The sequence below is a fragment of the Protopterus annectens genome, chromosome 5.part0 (genome assembly GCF_019279795.1).
Source record: "Protopterus annectens isolate FY-2018-M chromosome 5.part0, PAN1.0, whole genome shotgun sequence".
NCBI lineage: Eukaryota > Metazoa > Chordata > Ceratodontiformes > Protopteridae > Protopterus > Protopterus annectens.
The window spans coordinates 354,244,383-354,260,557 of record NC_056735.1 but is presented as its reverse complement, the minus strand read 5'-3'; the positions used below and the strand labels follow the sequence as shown (position 1 = coordinate 354,260,557).

Below are 16,175 nucleotides of genomic sequence, written 5' to 3'. Positions count from 1 at the left end.
AACAAGAAAGTTTAGATATATACACTTAAATATTACACTCATAGTAAAAAGACAGTTGGTCTATATACAAGGTGGAAGACGTGCACACAGTAGAATAAATGTTTCAATGAACATACTCAGTGATAGTTCCCTGGGAGTAGGATACTCAAATGAGAGAAAGGGAAGAAATTACTAATCCCATATTTTGGGTTTTGGGGGAGAGGTGTACAACAATGTTGTACTAGGGTGTGTTAGTCAGGATTAGTATATGGGCATAGCCATTGTGTTTTTAGGAGGAATTTTAGTTGCTTTTTGAAGATATATATATATATATATATATATATATACATATATATATATATATATATATATACACACACACACACACACATTTTATACATATACATATATATATATATATATATATATGTATATATATATATATATATATATATATATATATACACACACACACACACGTACATACATACACACACAAACACAAATATTTCAAGCAATGTTCACATATTTGACCATTTATTTAATCCCATTTAAACTTCACAATGGTTCAGTGTGTTTTTTTTTTTCAAAATAAAACATCACAAAACATCATAATGCTTAACTGCACTGTATTTTAACAAACATTTTGTAACTGCAATATATACTCAAAACTATCTGTAGGACTCACATTACCATTATGAATGTGAAAACCATAAAGTCATTAAGACAAGTTAAGATAAATAGTGCACCATGAATACTGTCTGTCCCTCAATATATGCACACACAATTTTCCATTGTAGGAAACTACAGTTTTTAGGGTAGCTGATGCATTTAAAGTCAGAATGGAGACCTGGAATGATCTTTTTTTTCCATGAAAATGTTCCACTCAATGTAGTACAAGGCTAGAATTAATGTACCCCTGAACCATACAGCATGGGTGTAGGCCTTTGCCATTATATTTACTTAAAGAAAATAAACACAGTACCCTGCACAGTGTACCTAATAAACTAAATCTTTCTTCAATATACACAGGTAAGCCACCTGATACACAAATATATTTTCAACTCAGAGTTAATTAAAAGCTATTAAGATACTAACAGCATGTATACTGGCCTCTAAAACTAAGTACCCAGTGTCTTATTAAAAATATAATTTTAAGCAGTCCACCTTATGTAAACACTTGCAAATGTAAAGCAAGTAAACTAGAATGGCAGTGGGTCAACCAAAAAAGAAAAATGAAGTACCCCACTGAATGTCTCCCTTCTCAAGAAAGGACCACAGGTGTGACCCAATGCTAAGGTCATCCACTGGACAGGCTAAAAATCATAATTTTACTACTTTGATAAGGCAAGTCTACAACTCTAGCAAAGGGCACTGAAGCAGAGAAATGGCTATTCAATGTTACAGTATACTTGTTCTGGCAAAAGCAAAGCAACCTTTGTGTGTGCGTGTGTTGGGGGAGGGGTCATACCTCTCAACTTGTTTGCTCTGTAATTCTTATCAAAGCCAAAAAAAATCAGACACATCTTTTCAAATATGCACCAATGTGCATTTTCTGAAAAATATGTATGAAACTTAAATGTCCATCATTGCTGAAAAACTTGACAGACTGCAATCCTCAGTGATTTATCAGCAAACCAAAAACTCTGTGAAGCAACATCAGGAACATTCTGTGAAATTCTGGGCAGTTGAGAGGTATGGTTGGCAGGCATCTTCAGCCACTGTATATGACATATGACACTGGATACTCACACAGATCATTTCATACCATGATTAAAAGTGGCCATTAACTCAGCTCAGGAAGTTACCAAGGAGCTAGCATGTAGGAGATAAGCTAGCACATAGAAATGCAGAAAACAATACTTTCATGATATCAGCCATCAGACAAGGAAAGTACAAAGCACTATGTCTTGCAGGAGGTCAGAGTGAACTGAAAATAAAAATACAGTGAAGATGCCATCATATACTGATGACAACTACTTTATCAGTGCAATCAATTCTCCAAGTGTCATGGAGTCAATATAAAAATTGAAGGTGCAGCAGCCCACTATATGTAAGTCTTCAACCTACCAGGGAATAAGACTGTTAATCCTTAAGAAAGACAGCTGCGGAAATGAAATACAAATTAACAGTCTGAAAAAAGTTAAGGCTGAAAAAAAAAAAAAAACTGTGATATTTACAACCTGAAAACTTCAAAGAAGAATGGTAAAAAAAGTTCAGCTTCATTTATAATCTAAGAATTAAATGCTTAAGTTTGTTTCCCATGTGATGGAAGTTTTTTTTCGCTTTACATGACAGTCAATAAAACCAAACAAACAGTTTATACAACTATGGAAACACTGGAGGCCTATTCTGAGTGCTGGACCTTTTGCTCCACGTCCCAGCTCTTTTCAATTTCAGGCAAAAATGTTCATTAAAGAAAATGGCCATGTTTTCATAACTTACCACACAATCATTAGAACAATTACTTTACAATAAAGATAATAATTATAACCAATCAAGCAATCAACACAAACTCAATCCATACCATGAATAATCCTAGAAAGCGAAAAACTCAAGTGAAGAAATTTAGACTCCTATCCAATAAACAAACTAAAAATGCATCACTACAGAAAAGTAAACAAATTAACATTTGCTGTCAGCATTAGGAATTAGCTGCAGAGTACACCAAACACAATGTACTGGTTCAGAGTTAGTTCAATTATAAATTAATATTCTAAATATACTCCAGAGGCTAGTACAGATAATCAAGTTATGAAACCAGAAATAATAATTACACCAATACATGACTGACATGCCCAACCTGAGTGTGCCATTACATCCAATCTGTGCATGTTAAAATCATTTTTTTTTTTTTTTTTGCGGTCATTATCTAGTAGGCTCAATTTCCTGTGCTGTAATTTGGTAATAGTACTGTGGGATGTGGGCACTTAGACAAAGACCTTGGAATGAAGTAAAAACAAAGACTTTAATAAGAAGCAAGAAAATGGCATCAATCTAATCCAGACGAATCTTTTGATTAGTCATCCTGTAAATGATACTGTCATAGCCAGGATCCATGTTCCAGAGATTGTACGAAATGGCGATTACAGCAAGAGCAAGGCCTATCATGATCCAGAGTACAATGTTGAAGACCACTGCATACTCAAAGTTGTAACTGTACGCCAGATTATATGGGCTTCCAGGGTTGCTCTATGATAGACAAATATAAAAATATGACATGCAAATAGTATACAAAATAAAATTTTCACTTTTCAAAGTCCTGCTATGTAACTATATTCTTAACAGTGATTAACATATACATCGCAGCAGTGAATACAAATGCTTTTTCTACCTGCCAAAGACACAATAGCTAATCAGCTGTAATCACATACCTTTTATAAAAGGTATGTGATACATTCATCCATGAATCAGTAGAGACCATTTCTACAGAGTAATTGTATGTCTTGTAATCAGCCTCTCCCACCCAACTTAATACTACACAAGAATGGCATATCTTTTGTATTAGAAGAAACAGCGATGTGCCACTTGCTGAAGAAGCCTACTGAGTCATGTGGATGCAAACTGCATATTACGTCAACATACACATATAGATACACATACACACATCCATACATACATTTTCCTGATTTCATTGACTATTTTGCTGCTGGAGACAAACTGATGTCATGCCATATCAAAATCTTTAGAAGTACTGTCATCGGGGAAATGGCCTATCCTGCATCATAAGACTCTTTTGCTGTACAGACTTATCAGACATGCACAAACCTCCAAATTAGTTCAACAAAAAAAATCTTAAACAACAGCGTGGTTTAAAATTGTCTAATAAGACTAGCTGTTCAATAAAACAAGGATACAAGTATTTTCTGTATTAATGCCCATATGAAATGGTTGCCTGAACTGGAAGAACACCTAGATGCATCCATTGTGTACCCTTCTAAGGCTGTTTTAAAAATTTTACTCTTGGGTTTATAGGTGTCTACTAGACTAACAACCACAAGGGCTTTTTTAAGCCAAGCCATGCATCCCAAATTTTTGACAAGTTCTGATACCATTGATAAGTGAAGCAGGGACTTGGGAGATGAAACATTTACAAGCTAGGCCCTGGAAGATGAACCATTTACAGGTTGCCTATGTCTATTCAAGACATAGGTGCCAAACCATGGATGAATTTCCTGTTCCCCATCTAATTGTCCAGGGTGCACATGAACTGGGTTAAGAAGGAACTCTGCTTCACATGGATGTGTAGCCTGTTCCAGAGAAGGGGTAATCTCAGGAATACATATCTGTCTCTCCAGCAGGTCCTATTTATATCACAGGCAAGGTTTAAGTCTTTATAATGGGTAATTCTGCTGGTGCTGTTTGTTTTGCAGATATGCAGGAGGTGCATCAGAGTGGGGTCTGACAATGCCCTGTATATGTCAGGCATAGATCTCCCCTCAAAAGCCTGTAGGAGAGAATACAGGGGCAGAGGCTTGAGGTGGTCTGCATAGGACATTTTACTTAAGCACTGTATTCTTTCAGTGAGGAACCTCTGTGGACATTCCAGCTGTTGGATATGCCTGGCTACGTACAGACCAAAGTGGGCATGTACACAATGATTGGTCTGGTGAATGCCGAATACAGTGGAACAATGACTTTCTTGGACTGAGATGCCATACCTTTGTTTACAAGTTGCACAACATAGAAAGATTTTCTCACTACTGTAGACACGCAATGGTCAAAGGCTAGATTACTATCTGTGCCCCCAAGTCCCTGACTACTAGGTCAGCTCTAAGGGGTGTGTTGTCAATATGACAGTTACCAGGGGTGGAGGACTTCCTGAAGGATACTATTATGCATTTCTTGGATATTTAGCTTTAGTCCATGGCTCTGACACCAATTGTTTGTCTATGTCATCCCCTACTGGAGAACATTTATGTCAGTGTAGGTTTCAATGACAGCCCCTAATTTGCAATTGTCTGCAAATTTAGTCAGGCAGAGACCATGACCTTGACTTCAGAGAAGTAAATGCCAAAAAGGAGCAGGCCAATAACTGACCCCTGAGGGACTCCACTTGTGACTGGCCTCTTTGCAGAGGTGGACTCCCCAGTTCTAACTTCCTGGGCCCTGTCTATGAGCCAGTTGGCTATCCACTAGGTGACATACAGCTTTGTACCTAACCTCTTGAATTTGTCAACAATGACCGAGTGGGGTATTACATCAAATGCCTTGTTCAGGTCAAGGTAGGCAGTGTGAACCATTTTGCCCTCATCCATTTCTTTGGTGACCTTCTCAAAGAAGTCCATCAGGTTCAGTAGGCATGATCTGCCCTTAAAACCAAACTGGGTTGGGTCCAGTGTCTGGAGGTTTACTATATCACCACTGATCATTTCCATGATATTTCTTACCATGGCTTTACATACAAGACTAGTGAGACTTATAGGTCTATAGTTTCCAGGGTCTGTAGATGGCCCACCTCTGTGCAGAGGAATGACTGTTGCTGTCCTCCATTCATGAGGCATGAAACCTATTTGGAGGGCCACAGTTAAACAGCAATTCCAGAGGCCCTGACAGGTCATGTTTCATGCTATTTAGAAGCCATCCTGGGATATTGTCTGGGCCCACCAATGCAGTGTTCTTGGCCTTAGAGAGAGCACCAAGGACCTGTTCCCTAGTGATATCAGGGGGAGTTATATTTGATGGTATTTTCTGAGGGAAGGCTGAGGGAGAGAGGAGTAAAGTTGAGCTGAATTTATCGGCAAGTTGGTTTGCTATATCTTCTAGCTCAGTATAGGTGGCTCCATTTACAATGAGCTCTGCACATAATTGTGTATTGCCTTTGAGATTGCGGACATAAGTAAAGAATACCTTGTAGATGTCCTTGGCCTGGGAGGCCAAATTCACCTCAAATTTGGCTTTGGTAGACTATCTGTACTCTTGAGATGTTTGCTTAGTTTTATGAGAGTGCTTTTATCCTGCTGGGTACTACACCTCTTAATTTTTGCCTAGATTTTCTTACTTCTGTTATACAGCCTACTGATTTTGCGACTCCACCAGGTTGGCTTGTTTTTTTTGAGTTAGTTCTGTATTTCTTCCTGGTGGGTACAACTGCCTCTATGCAGCTATTAGCATGCTTGTACAGGGTTTCTTCTTGCAGGGTGGAGGGACAATGTATACCCTTAGGCCCATCTCCATGGCAGTGTTACTGCGTGAGCAAGTGTCAAACACTGCCAGTTTTTAATACCTGCTTGAACCAGATTCTGGCTAGAAGAAAACAAAACTACAAGGAATGAGGTAATAGCAGAATGAATAAGTAGTCTTAAACCACCTTGGTATAGGGAGAGTGGCCCAAGAGGTTTTAATAATAACAGAACTGGCAAGAAGTCTCACATTCAACTGTAATGAAATAAAGCTATGCAAATAATTAGAATCAAGGAGGTTCACCACCACTCAGGAGAACTGAGAGCGGAGGTGGAATCAGTCTGCTGAACTTAGTCATTCCAAAGGTTTCATATGGAAAAACAGGCCATGGACAATATACAGATGCAAACAAATGAAGAAATGTACGATTATAAACTAGGAATCTCACCTCCCAAAAGAATAAGAAACCTTAAGTGTAGCTCTACAGCTGGACCATGGTCCCACCAGGGCAGTGGGCCATGACAAACCAAAGTAAAGGACACATGCCTGAAAAAGAGTAAGGAAGGGTCACCAGCTGCATGTAGGGTAGCACACCCTGGGTATGGACAAACGATTGGTATGGAATTTACCTAGCAGAGAGCCTATAACAGAAGGTGGAAGGCTCTTATTATGAAAAGAATAAGAAAAAAAAAAAAAAGAAATGGCTTTAGAAATCCAAGAAGAAAATGTTTGCCTGGACACAGCCAATCCCAAGGACCTAGGATGAAAAGAAACAAACAGCTGATCAGATTTACGAAGTCTTAGTCTTATCCAAATAAAACCCAAGTTGTCTATGCACATCCAATGTGTGCAACACCTTAGCACTGGCAGATTGCAGAGAAGGGAAAAAAGCAGGGAAATGAAAACACTGATTAAGAGACAACTCATTCAACACCTTGGGCATAAAAGAAGGATTAGTAGGAAGGGAGACCCTGTCCTTATGAAACACCAGAAAATTACGACAAGCCATAACAGCTTGAAGTTCAGGCACCTATCTGGCAGACGTAAGGGCTAACAAAAGTACAGTTTTTCAAGAGCAATGTTGCAAAGTAGCTGAGGCTGCATGCTCAGAAGGAGGCTGGGTAAATTTTTCTAAAACAAAATTAAGATTCCACGGAGGAGAACAGGCTTCCTGGGAGGCCTAATATGAGGGATGCCATTAAGGAATTGTTTAGCTTCAAATCTACAAGCTAAACAAGGAGATAAAGGCAAACAAGCAGATACAGCTGATAAGTGGACTTTAACAGAAGAATAGGCCAAACGAGCATTGAGTAATTCAAACAAATAAGAAAGAACTAATGGAACATCCACAGTAAGTGGGATCCAGGTTATGAGAGAGACACCAAACAGAAAACCTCTTCCAGTTGGATAAGCAGGATTTCCTAGTAGTGGGTCTCCTGGCCTCCTGCAGGACCCTAAGCATGTCCTCAGAAAAAAGGCGTCTATGTGAAATCAAAATCCTGTCATCCACAGTGTCGAAGAGTGGACAAGTGGGGATGGATGAGTGATCTCGTTTTGTGTGAGTAGGTGCACCCTGTGAGGTAAATTGTGATGATTGCCCTTGGCTAAATGCAGAAGAGGGAACCAATGCTGTCTTGCCCAAAAGGAAGTCGCCAACAAGATTTTTAGAGCATCCTGTTGAATTTTGAACAGGACATTTGGAATGAGGGGAAGGGGAGGGAATGCATAAAGAAACATCCCCTTCTAGGAGAATGAGAGGGCGTCCACCTTCCATACCAGAGGACTCTGGACTCTAGCACAAAACAGAGGAAGATATCTGTTCAGAGGGGAGGCAACTAGATCTACTTGAGGAGTATCTCACTGGTGGACAATGTCCAGAAACACATCACTGAGCAGGTCCTTATTCAGTCCCATGAATGGATGCTTCACAGACTGCCACAATGGTTTGACCTGAGGGAATGTAAACTGCCAACTGGCAAAGAAGGTAAGATCTTGAGCCCTCCTCTATTTATATACCACATTGTTGTGGTATTGTCTGTGAATACCTTCAGAAGTCCTGGGGAGAAAAGAGGATGAAAAGCCTGGAGAGCCAACAGAGGGGCTCTCATCTCTTTGACACTGACAAGCTCCTTCTGCTGAAGAGGTGACCACACCATCCCCTGCTCCCCATCCCATGTCTGAGGCATCTGTGAACAATTTCTGAAAGGAATATATCTCGTTTTAAAGACAACTGTTGAATCCACCACTGAAGTTCCTTCTTGAGACAAAGTAGAAGAGGAACTATAAAGTCTAGAGGATGTGCATGTTGAATCCAAACGGACTTGGGAACCACTGAAACTTTCTCATGTGGAGTTTGGCCAGAGGGAGCATAGGGATGGTGGATGCCATGAAACCCAGAGCTCTCAGAAACTCCCTGGCTGTGATGGAGGTCAGTGGAAGAAGAGTTTGAAAGAAGGAAATGAGAGTTAAGGCCTTGGGAGGAGGCAGGGATGCCAGCATAGACACTGTCTGAATCCTGCAATCCAGAAAGACATGATCCTGGGAAGGAATCAGAGAAGACCTTTTGATGTTTATTGTGAACCCCAGGCTTTGAAGAAAGGAAATAGCAAAATGAAGATTTTGCAACAGGATCTCTGGAGAGGAGGCCTGAATCATCAGGTCATCCAAGTAAGGAAATACTTGGATCCCCTGAAGCCTGCAAAAAACAATCACAGGAGCGAAGCATTTGGTGAATACCCTTGGAGCAGCAGAAAGGACAAAGCACAGAACTGAAAATGCCAGGAATCAACAGAAAAATGCAAAAACTTCCTGAAAAGGGGATGGATTGGATTATGGAGATAAGCATACTTGAGATACAGAGACACCATGTAAGCCTGAGGAAGCAAAAGAGGGAAGAGTCTGAAGGGACAACATTCGAAAATTGGGCACCCCAGAGAAGTGCTTAGATGACAAGAGGTCTACAACAGGCTTCTAAGTACCCTCTTTTCTGGGTACTAGAAACATCCTGGAGTAGACCCCCCCTCCTCCTTTGGGACACGGGCACCTCCTGAACAGTACCCTGCATCAAAATGTCTTGAAGCACCTCTGGGAAAAAGGGGAATTTTTCCCTGAGGAGTGCCCATAAAAGGAGGATGGGATTTCCACACCATGAAATACCCCTGTTGAATAATGAACACAACCCAAGAATCCTTAGTAATCTGAAGCCAAACAGGAAGAGAGAAACTAGGCAAACAGAAAAAAGAACATGGCTGGGAAGAGACAGACAGCACCTGGCTTATCTGGAAAGGAAGACGTCCGAGTTCCTGAAGTCTGAGTAGCCTTAGCAGGAGGAACCCGCTTGCTACTCCTTTTGCACTTAGCAGGAGGGCGACACTGCCTGGGAACAAAGGCAGGCTTACTGGGGTAGTTTGTCTGAAATCGTCTGAGTTTCTGTAAGGTCTTCCCCTTATCCTGAGGGGACAAAAAGCAGCATCACCTTCCTAAACAAGTAGTTGTTATCAAGACAGGCATCCATCAACTTAGCCTTGATATCATCAGGCAGTGGCTGCAGCCAAAGCCAAGAATACCTCCTCTTCACTGAACCAAAAGCAGCAGCCCTAGAAGGGGCATCTACTGCATCATAACTACACTTGATGGAATGACAAACCACCTGTGAGGAAGTCCCCAACAGGGTGAGAGCAGAAGTTTTACCCTTGGAGTCTGGGTGATCAGAAATAACCTGACACACTTGAGAAAGGAGAGCCAACACATACCTGGACATAAGGGTCTGATAATTAATAGCCCTAAAAGTCAAGGTAGACTAAGTGTAAACTTTCTTACTCAGCCTTTCCATGGTTCTGCTGTCTTTATCAGAAGTAGTAACTTTGGCGAGAATACAACTGAGAAGACTTGTCAGAGTCGACAGACACCACTGAGAGGTCAGCAGCAGGACACTTGTACAAAAAGTTACAGTCCTCAGGCACCCTATAAAAAAACTATTAGGCTTCTTGGGAGCAGGAGGCAGAGAATTAAGGATTTTAGAGGCACTGGAAATGCATCCAACAAAGTAGTCAAAACAGGAGGAATAGCAGAAGGTTTTGGAGATTCCATCTGCAGCAACTCATAATACTTATTTCAGAGACCTTAGCACAATCCCATTTAAAAAAACTCCACCATTCTGGAGATAGTGTCCCCAGAAGAAATGTCTTCAAAGGAGTATCAAGACTGGTAAATTCCTTTTCCTCTAACCTGTAGTCCAAAAGACAAGGAATTTGAGAAGGGTAAACAAGGGATTCCTCATCAGAATACAACTCCTCCTCAGAGGAATCTTGTTCCCTAGGCCTTCTAAGGGGAATACAGGACCAAGGGGGGACTGGAACAGAAACCCCCTGAGGAGGTTTCAATGCCATCAAAGCACTGAACATACCCTGAGTGAAGGCCTGCCACTCACTCTGTGGATCCCTAGGGGTAAGAGAAACATGTTTAGTTTTTGTTTTTTGTTTTTTTCTTCAGTATGATGTCTGACCTATAAAATTTAGAAGACACTGACCCAGGACGGCATTCAATAACAGTAGCTGGGACTTCTTCCCTAACTAAAATCTGAGGAACATCCCTAGTCCCCTTTGAAATAATCAACCATGATTCCCCTGAACGTCCAAAACTGAAAAGCCTCATCGGACTTGCTGAAAGCCAGATCCCCGTCAGCCTCCAACCTGGTTGCGGCAGAGGAATCTGACAACAAAGCCGGGTGAACCTCTGACTTTTCACTCAACTTCGGAGAAACATCTGGTGGAGGCTGGACAGAGGAAGATTCCAGTCTGGTTTTCTTAATCTTCTTCCTTGGTGGCTGACCCTTGGAATGAGGTTCTTTCTACAGTATCCTTAGTGAGAACCTACAGTTGCTGATTCTCCAGATACAATGCTAAAGAAGAAAGCTGACCACAGAGAGTCATTGGTACAAAAGCCTCTCAAATGGGACAAGACTTACGGCCGTGAGAGGCTCCCAGGCAAAATTAACACTGCTCATAGGTAGGTAGGTACTGGGCAATCTGCCCGAAGGCATATATTATCCCAGCCACATTGTGCGGTATTCACCACCCCTTTGGTTAGTACCCTAGGCCCTTGATCTAGCAGCTAGTACCCTTGGCCCCTATCTAGTAGAGCTGTTGGTATGATCCCTGGTGTGAACTTTCTGTTACCCATCCACTCGTCAAGGTTCCTCATGAAGAGCGATAGTGAGGGCCTCTGTCTTATGTAGATCGGGACCTTGTTCCATAGCAAGGGAAGTCTTTGCGAAGGGAATCTATCCCTCCAGCATGTTCTTGTCATTGTTGTGCTGAGGTTTATATCCCTAGAGCGTATAGCTCGAGTAGATTTGGTTTTGCTAAGATGGAGCATGTTCAACAGTTCTGGGTTGGACATGGCTCTGTATGTTAGACAGAGATCGCCTCTGAGAAGGCAGTATGCAACAGAGAAAAGCCTTAGTTTTTTCAATCATGCTGCATAGGGCAAATGTTTGAGGCCAGTAATCCTCTTAGTGAGGTACCTCTGTGATCTCTCCAGCTGCTGGAGATGCCTAGCCAGGTACATTCCAATTGGTGCATTGTACTCAATGGGTCTGATGAGGGAAGAGTAGAGGGGCACCACCACATCCTTAGATCTTGATGCGAACCCTTTCGTGATCAGATGGGTCACATAGAAGGATTTTCTAACCACCTCGGCAACATGGTTATCAAAGGAAAGCTGACTATCTACTTGGGTCCCTAGATCCCTTATTACTTCTTCAGATTTCAGGGGGTTACCTCCTATGTGGTAGTTCGCGGGTACTCTGTTTTTTCCAAAGGGGATTACTATGCATTTAGCTTGAGACCATGGCTCTGACACCATGCATCAGTCTCATTAAGGCCCTTCTGGAGGATATCCATGTCAGCCGGAGACTCTATTATAGCACCCAGTTTGCAGTCATCCGCAAACTTGGCCAGCCACAGCTCTTCAGTGCTTGCCTGTACTTCTGAGAAGTATATGCCAAACATGAGGGGCCCCAGGACAGAGCCCTGAGGCACACCACTCGTTACTGGTCTGGATTCGGACATAGATCCTGCTACTCTTACTTTGTGGGATCTGTCTGAGAGCCAGTTTACGATCCATCTTGTGACGTAAAGGTTTATGCCCAGGCTGGTGAGTTTATCAATAATACCAGAATGGGGAATGGTGTCAAATGCTTTAGCATGGTCAAGGTAAGCAGTGTGTACCTCCTTTCCCTTATCTGTAGCCTGAGTAACTATCTCAAAGAAGTCCACCAGGTTCAGGAGGCATGATCTGCCCTTGACGAAGCCGAACTGTGTGGGATCAAGTGTTTGGAGGTTCCCAATCTCTCCATTTATGAGTTCCATAATGATTTGCTCCATTGCTTTACAGATCAGATTGGTCAGGCTTACTGGTCGGTAGTTCCCAGGGTCGGTTGTGGCACATGGCCTGTTGTATGATATGATGTGTACAGCTGACCTGGTCACAGACAGTGGTATCATTACATTGCATAACACATGATGCAACTGTGTCTGTACATGTCTACTGTCTACAGTTGATGTAGAGCTTAGTACAGTGCACAGGTCAAGGGTCACATGGTGGCGTATTCATCTGTCATACAACATGTATGGTTGCGTGGTGGTGGTCAGAGGGCATGGTGGTGTCTGCAGTTTACATCCTAGAATTCAGCATGTGACACTGTGTCCTGCACATGGCTCATCTGTGATGCCTTTCGTGGGGGGACCGGTCAGTGCATGTGAATGGCCTTTATGTATGTGGGTACACCACCTGGAGCGGTCTGTACCTGTGTTATGGCCCACGTCTGGTTCTGAGGTATATGGTGGTAGTGCTAGGTTCTGAGGTATATGGTGGTAGTGCTATTGTGCACTACAGAGACATCATCAAGGTGTTCCTCACTGCACAGACGTCAGTACTCCCCATTGTTGGATCTACAGTGGCCAGCTGTGAATATGGACACTACACATCTAGCACTGGTTAGCATAAGAAAACAATGCAGTTGTCCTGTAGGTGTATGGGAGTTAACCTGTGTTTAGGACATTTGCCAGGGAATGGCATTGAGTGGGCGGATGTGACTTGGGTAATATCCACACTCCCTTGTATCATGGATGCATGTGATATGTGACAAAGGCCTGCCTACCGTCAGCCATGTCATCCCAGAATGACAGCTGATTTGTTAAAGACCGGTGTCAAATATATGTAGAGCAGCGTTCCCACTAACAATGACAACTACCAACACCAGAGCCCATTACAATGTGTTATTTAAGTCTACCTGTAATAGCATGGCCACTGTGGCCCTCCATGTTTAGCATGAGAGTGCATCCCAGTCAGCCCTGTGCTACTAGGAATATGAGCGTGCCCAGTATATCCTTGTGTAAATGGACACATAGTAGTGCATTCCGACCAGCCCTGTGCTACTAAGTGTGTGAGCATGCCCCCTGTGCTACTAAGTGTATGAGCATGCTCAGTATATCCTTGTGTAGATGGACACAGTGCATTCCGAACAGCCCTGTGCTACTACGTGCGTGAGCATGCCCAGTGACACCTTGTGTTGGTTATGTGCCTCTGTGTATGGGCATGGCCACTGTAACCCTGTATAGGTTGTAGTCGTTCATTCAACAGATGGCCATATTCCAGGTCAGGATGGATTCATACTTTAAACACACAGGTATGTACATCTTAACTGCCAGCATCCCTGTTTATGTCCGCATTCCCAGATGGTCATAATGACAGCCTTGATATGTGTAGTCTGAGTGGCGCGATTCGTATACATGTATTATTGTAATAGTAATATGTAAATAGGCAGGTGTTCCGTACCTGACACTGGCGTGTGTGTGTATGTCTGTCCGTTTGCCGGTGGACTCTAAACTGCTTTTAGACTGGCCACACTCCAAACATTTCTTATACCCACTGTTAGCAAGGCCAATGTCACCCATCTTCAAATACACCTCTGGGAGGGCTGTGTCCCAGTAATCTTGGTAGTGTGTTCTGTAACTGCGTAATGCTGTAGTGTAATACAGTAGTTAGGTCGGTGTTCTAGTCTCACACTTGCCATGTGTGTACACCTCTGGGAGGGCTGTGTCCCAGTAATCTTGGCAGTGTGTTCTGTAACTGCGTAATGCTGTAGTGTAATACAGTAGTTAGGTTGGTGTTCTAGTCCCACACTTGCCTTGTGTGTGTGTGTGTGTGTGTGTGTGTGTGTGTGTGTGTGTGTGTGTGTGTGTGTCTCCCAGTTTACCTGAGGACTGAGTAATACCTTTATACTGCTCACACTCCATACATTTCTTATACCCACCGTTAGCAAGGCCGATGATGTCACCCATCCACAAATACAGCGCTGGGAGTGCTGCGTCCCAGTAATCTCGGTAGCGTGTTCTGTAACTGTGTAATGCTGTGGTGTAGTAAAGTAGTTAGGTCGGTGTTCTAATCCCAGACATGCCAAGTGTGTGTGTGTGTGTGTGTGTGTGTGTGTGTGTGTGTGTGTGTGTGTGTGTGTGTGTGTGCCTGCATGAGACAAGTACAGTGCTTTGTAGTATTTGCTGTAAGGCGTGCCCTAAATGCGTGTTGCTGCAGTGTGATATGGTAGGGGGTTGTATACAGGACATGGCAAGTGTGTTTGTCTGTGTAGAGGTGGCCGTGATTGTCTTACCATTTGACATGTTTGGGAGCGGGTTTTGTAGTTTTCCTATATAGTATCTGTCTTATGACACATTAGCCACCTCACGAGGAGTACAGCTGTCAGCCACGGCACCGACCAAGCCATACCCATACATCTGGCAAAAGGGCTGGTGAACTAAGTATGCAGCCCTACTAGTACCCAGTATATGTCCCGCACCCATGTGCCATGCAAAAACAACCTTGCCTAGGATATCCCACTATGTTGCTAGAAACATGCACATTGAGGACAGATAGTAGGCATGGTGTGACCGCAGTGGCCTGCAGAGGACATGGCACCCTGTACAGCGGTACAATTGGCACATTTATGCGGACATTGTGCCTTCACTATGTTCCACACTGAATGGCTACGACATATGTGGTGCCATCATATGTGATCCACAAAGGCCAGACAATGCTGTACACATATGCCCTGTATGGACCCATGCCACTGACACCACGGAATACCTGTCCATTCTATACATTCAGGTGCAGGGCCGACCTGCTCACTAAGCAGGTTTCGCCACACCAGGCCAGTATTGGCATATCGGGGTATAACAGGCTGTGTATACTACATGTGTCTCCCAAACCAGGTACTCCTGTACATGCCATTGTACAGTACTGTGGGACATGCACATCTCAGGCAATGTCCATGTGAAGGACTAACACAGACATGGCATGCATTGCAAAGCTATGGCCCTACACATTGGTAACCAGGATGTCTGGCCAGATATTGCAGTACTCATCTTCTGTGTGGGACATTGCAGACACTACACCACTGCACTGCACACCATTGTCGGGTGACGCAATGGCAAGGATTACCCTTCATCCAGCCTTGTACAGCCATCTTGTACAGCCAAACACTACACACCCATGGAGCAATGCATACCTGCATGACAGTACTGGCACCCTGTGTCTGCGTGTGGGTTGCGATGCTCCTAACCACAGTCACTCCCAGTATAAATCTCATTGGCATACCAACAGTTGTCAAGCACTTTCACATGGCCTAGCCCATTTGAACCTCCAGATATCCCCTGTGGTGCATGTGGTCCTGTGCATTACTGCGGTGTGGCAAACTAACTAGTTACATTGCGTATTTGCCGCCCTGGCAAAGGGGTCAATGTGTGTCCATTAGAGTGTGGTTGTGGTGGCAATGGCGTCCATTCACGTGGACTGATGTGTGCCACACCTAATGTATGTCTACTATATCTGTTGCAGATGGCACTCACTCACCTACACACATGTTCTTACAGCACTGCAACATGGCGCCTCTGTGGCACATGTAGTAACATCATGCACATGTAATAGTAATGAGTAGTCAGGGGTTTGACCCTGAACTATTATACTATTCAGCATGTGGCAGATTATGGTGAAGTCTCCAAGCCCTTCCCTGGTGT

At 43.0% G+C, this 16,175-nt stretch overlaps 1 protein-coding gene across 1 annotated transcript in view; it reads right to left on the bottom strand.

Annotated features, from left to right (window-relative positions):
• Positions 1-499: 499 nt before the first annotated feature.
• Positions 500-16,175, bottom strand: part of ATP6AP2 (ATPase H+ transporting accessory protein 2) — a gene marked incomplete in the record, with an annotated part of 523,956 nt that continues 508,280 nt past the window's right edge. Inside the window, 1 exon segment of the mRNA XM_044072316.1 lies at positions 500-3,171. Coding sequence (XP_043928251.1) covers positions 2,977-3,171 — 195 coding nt within the window.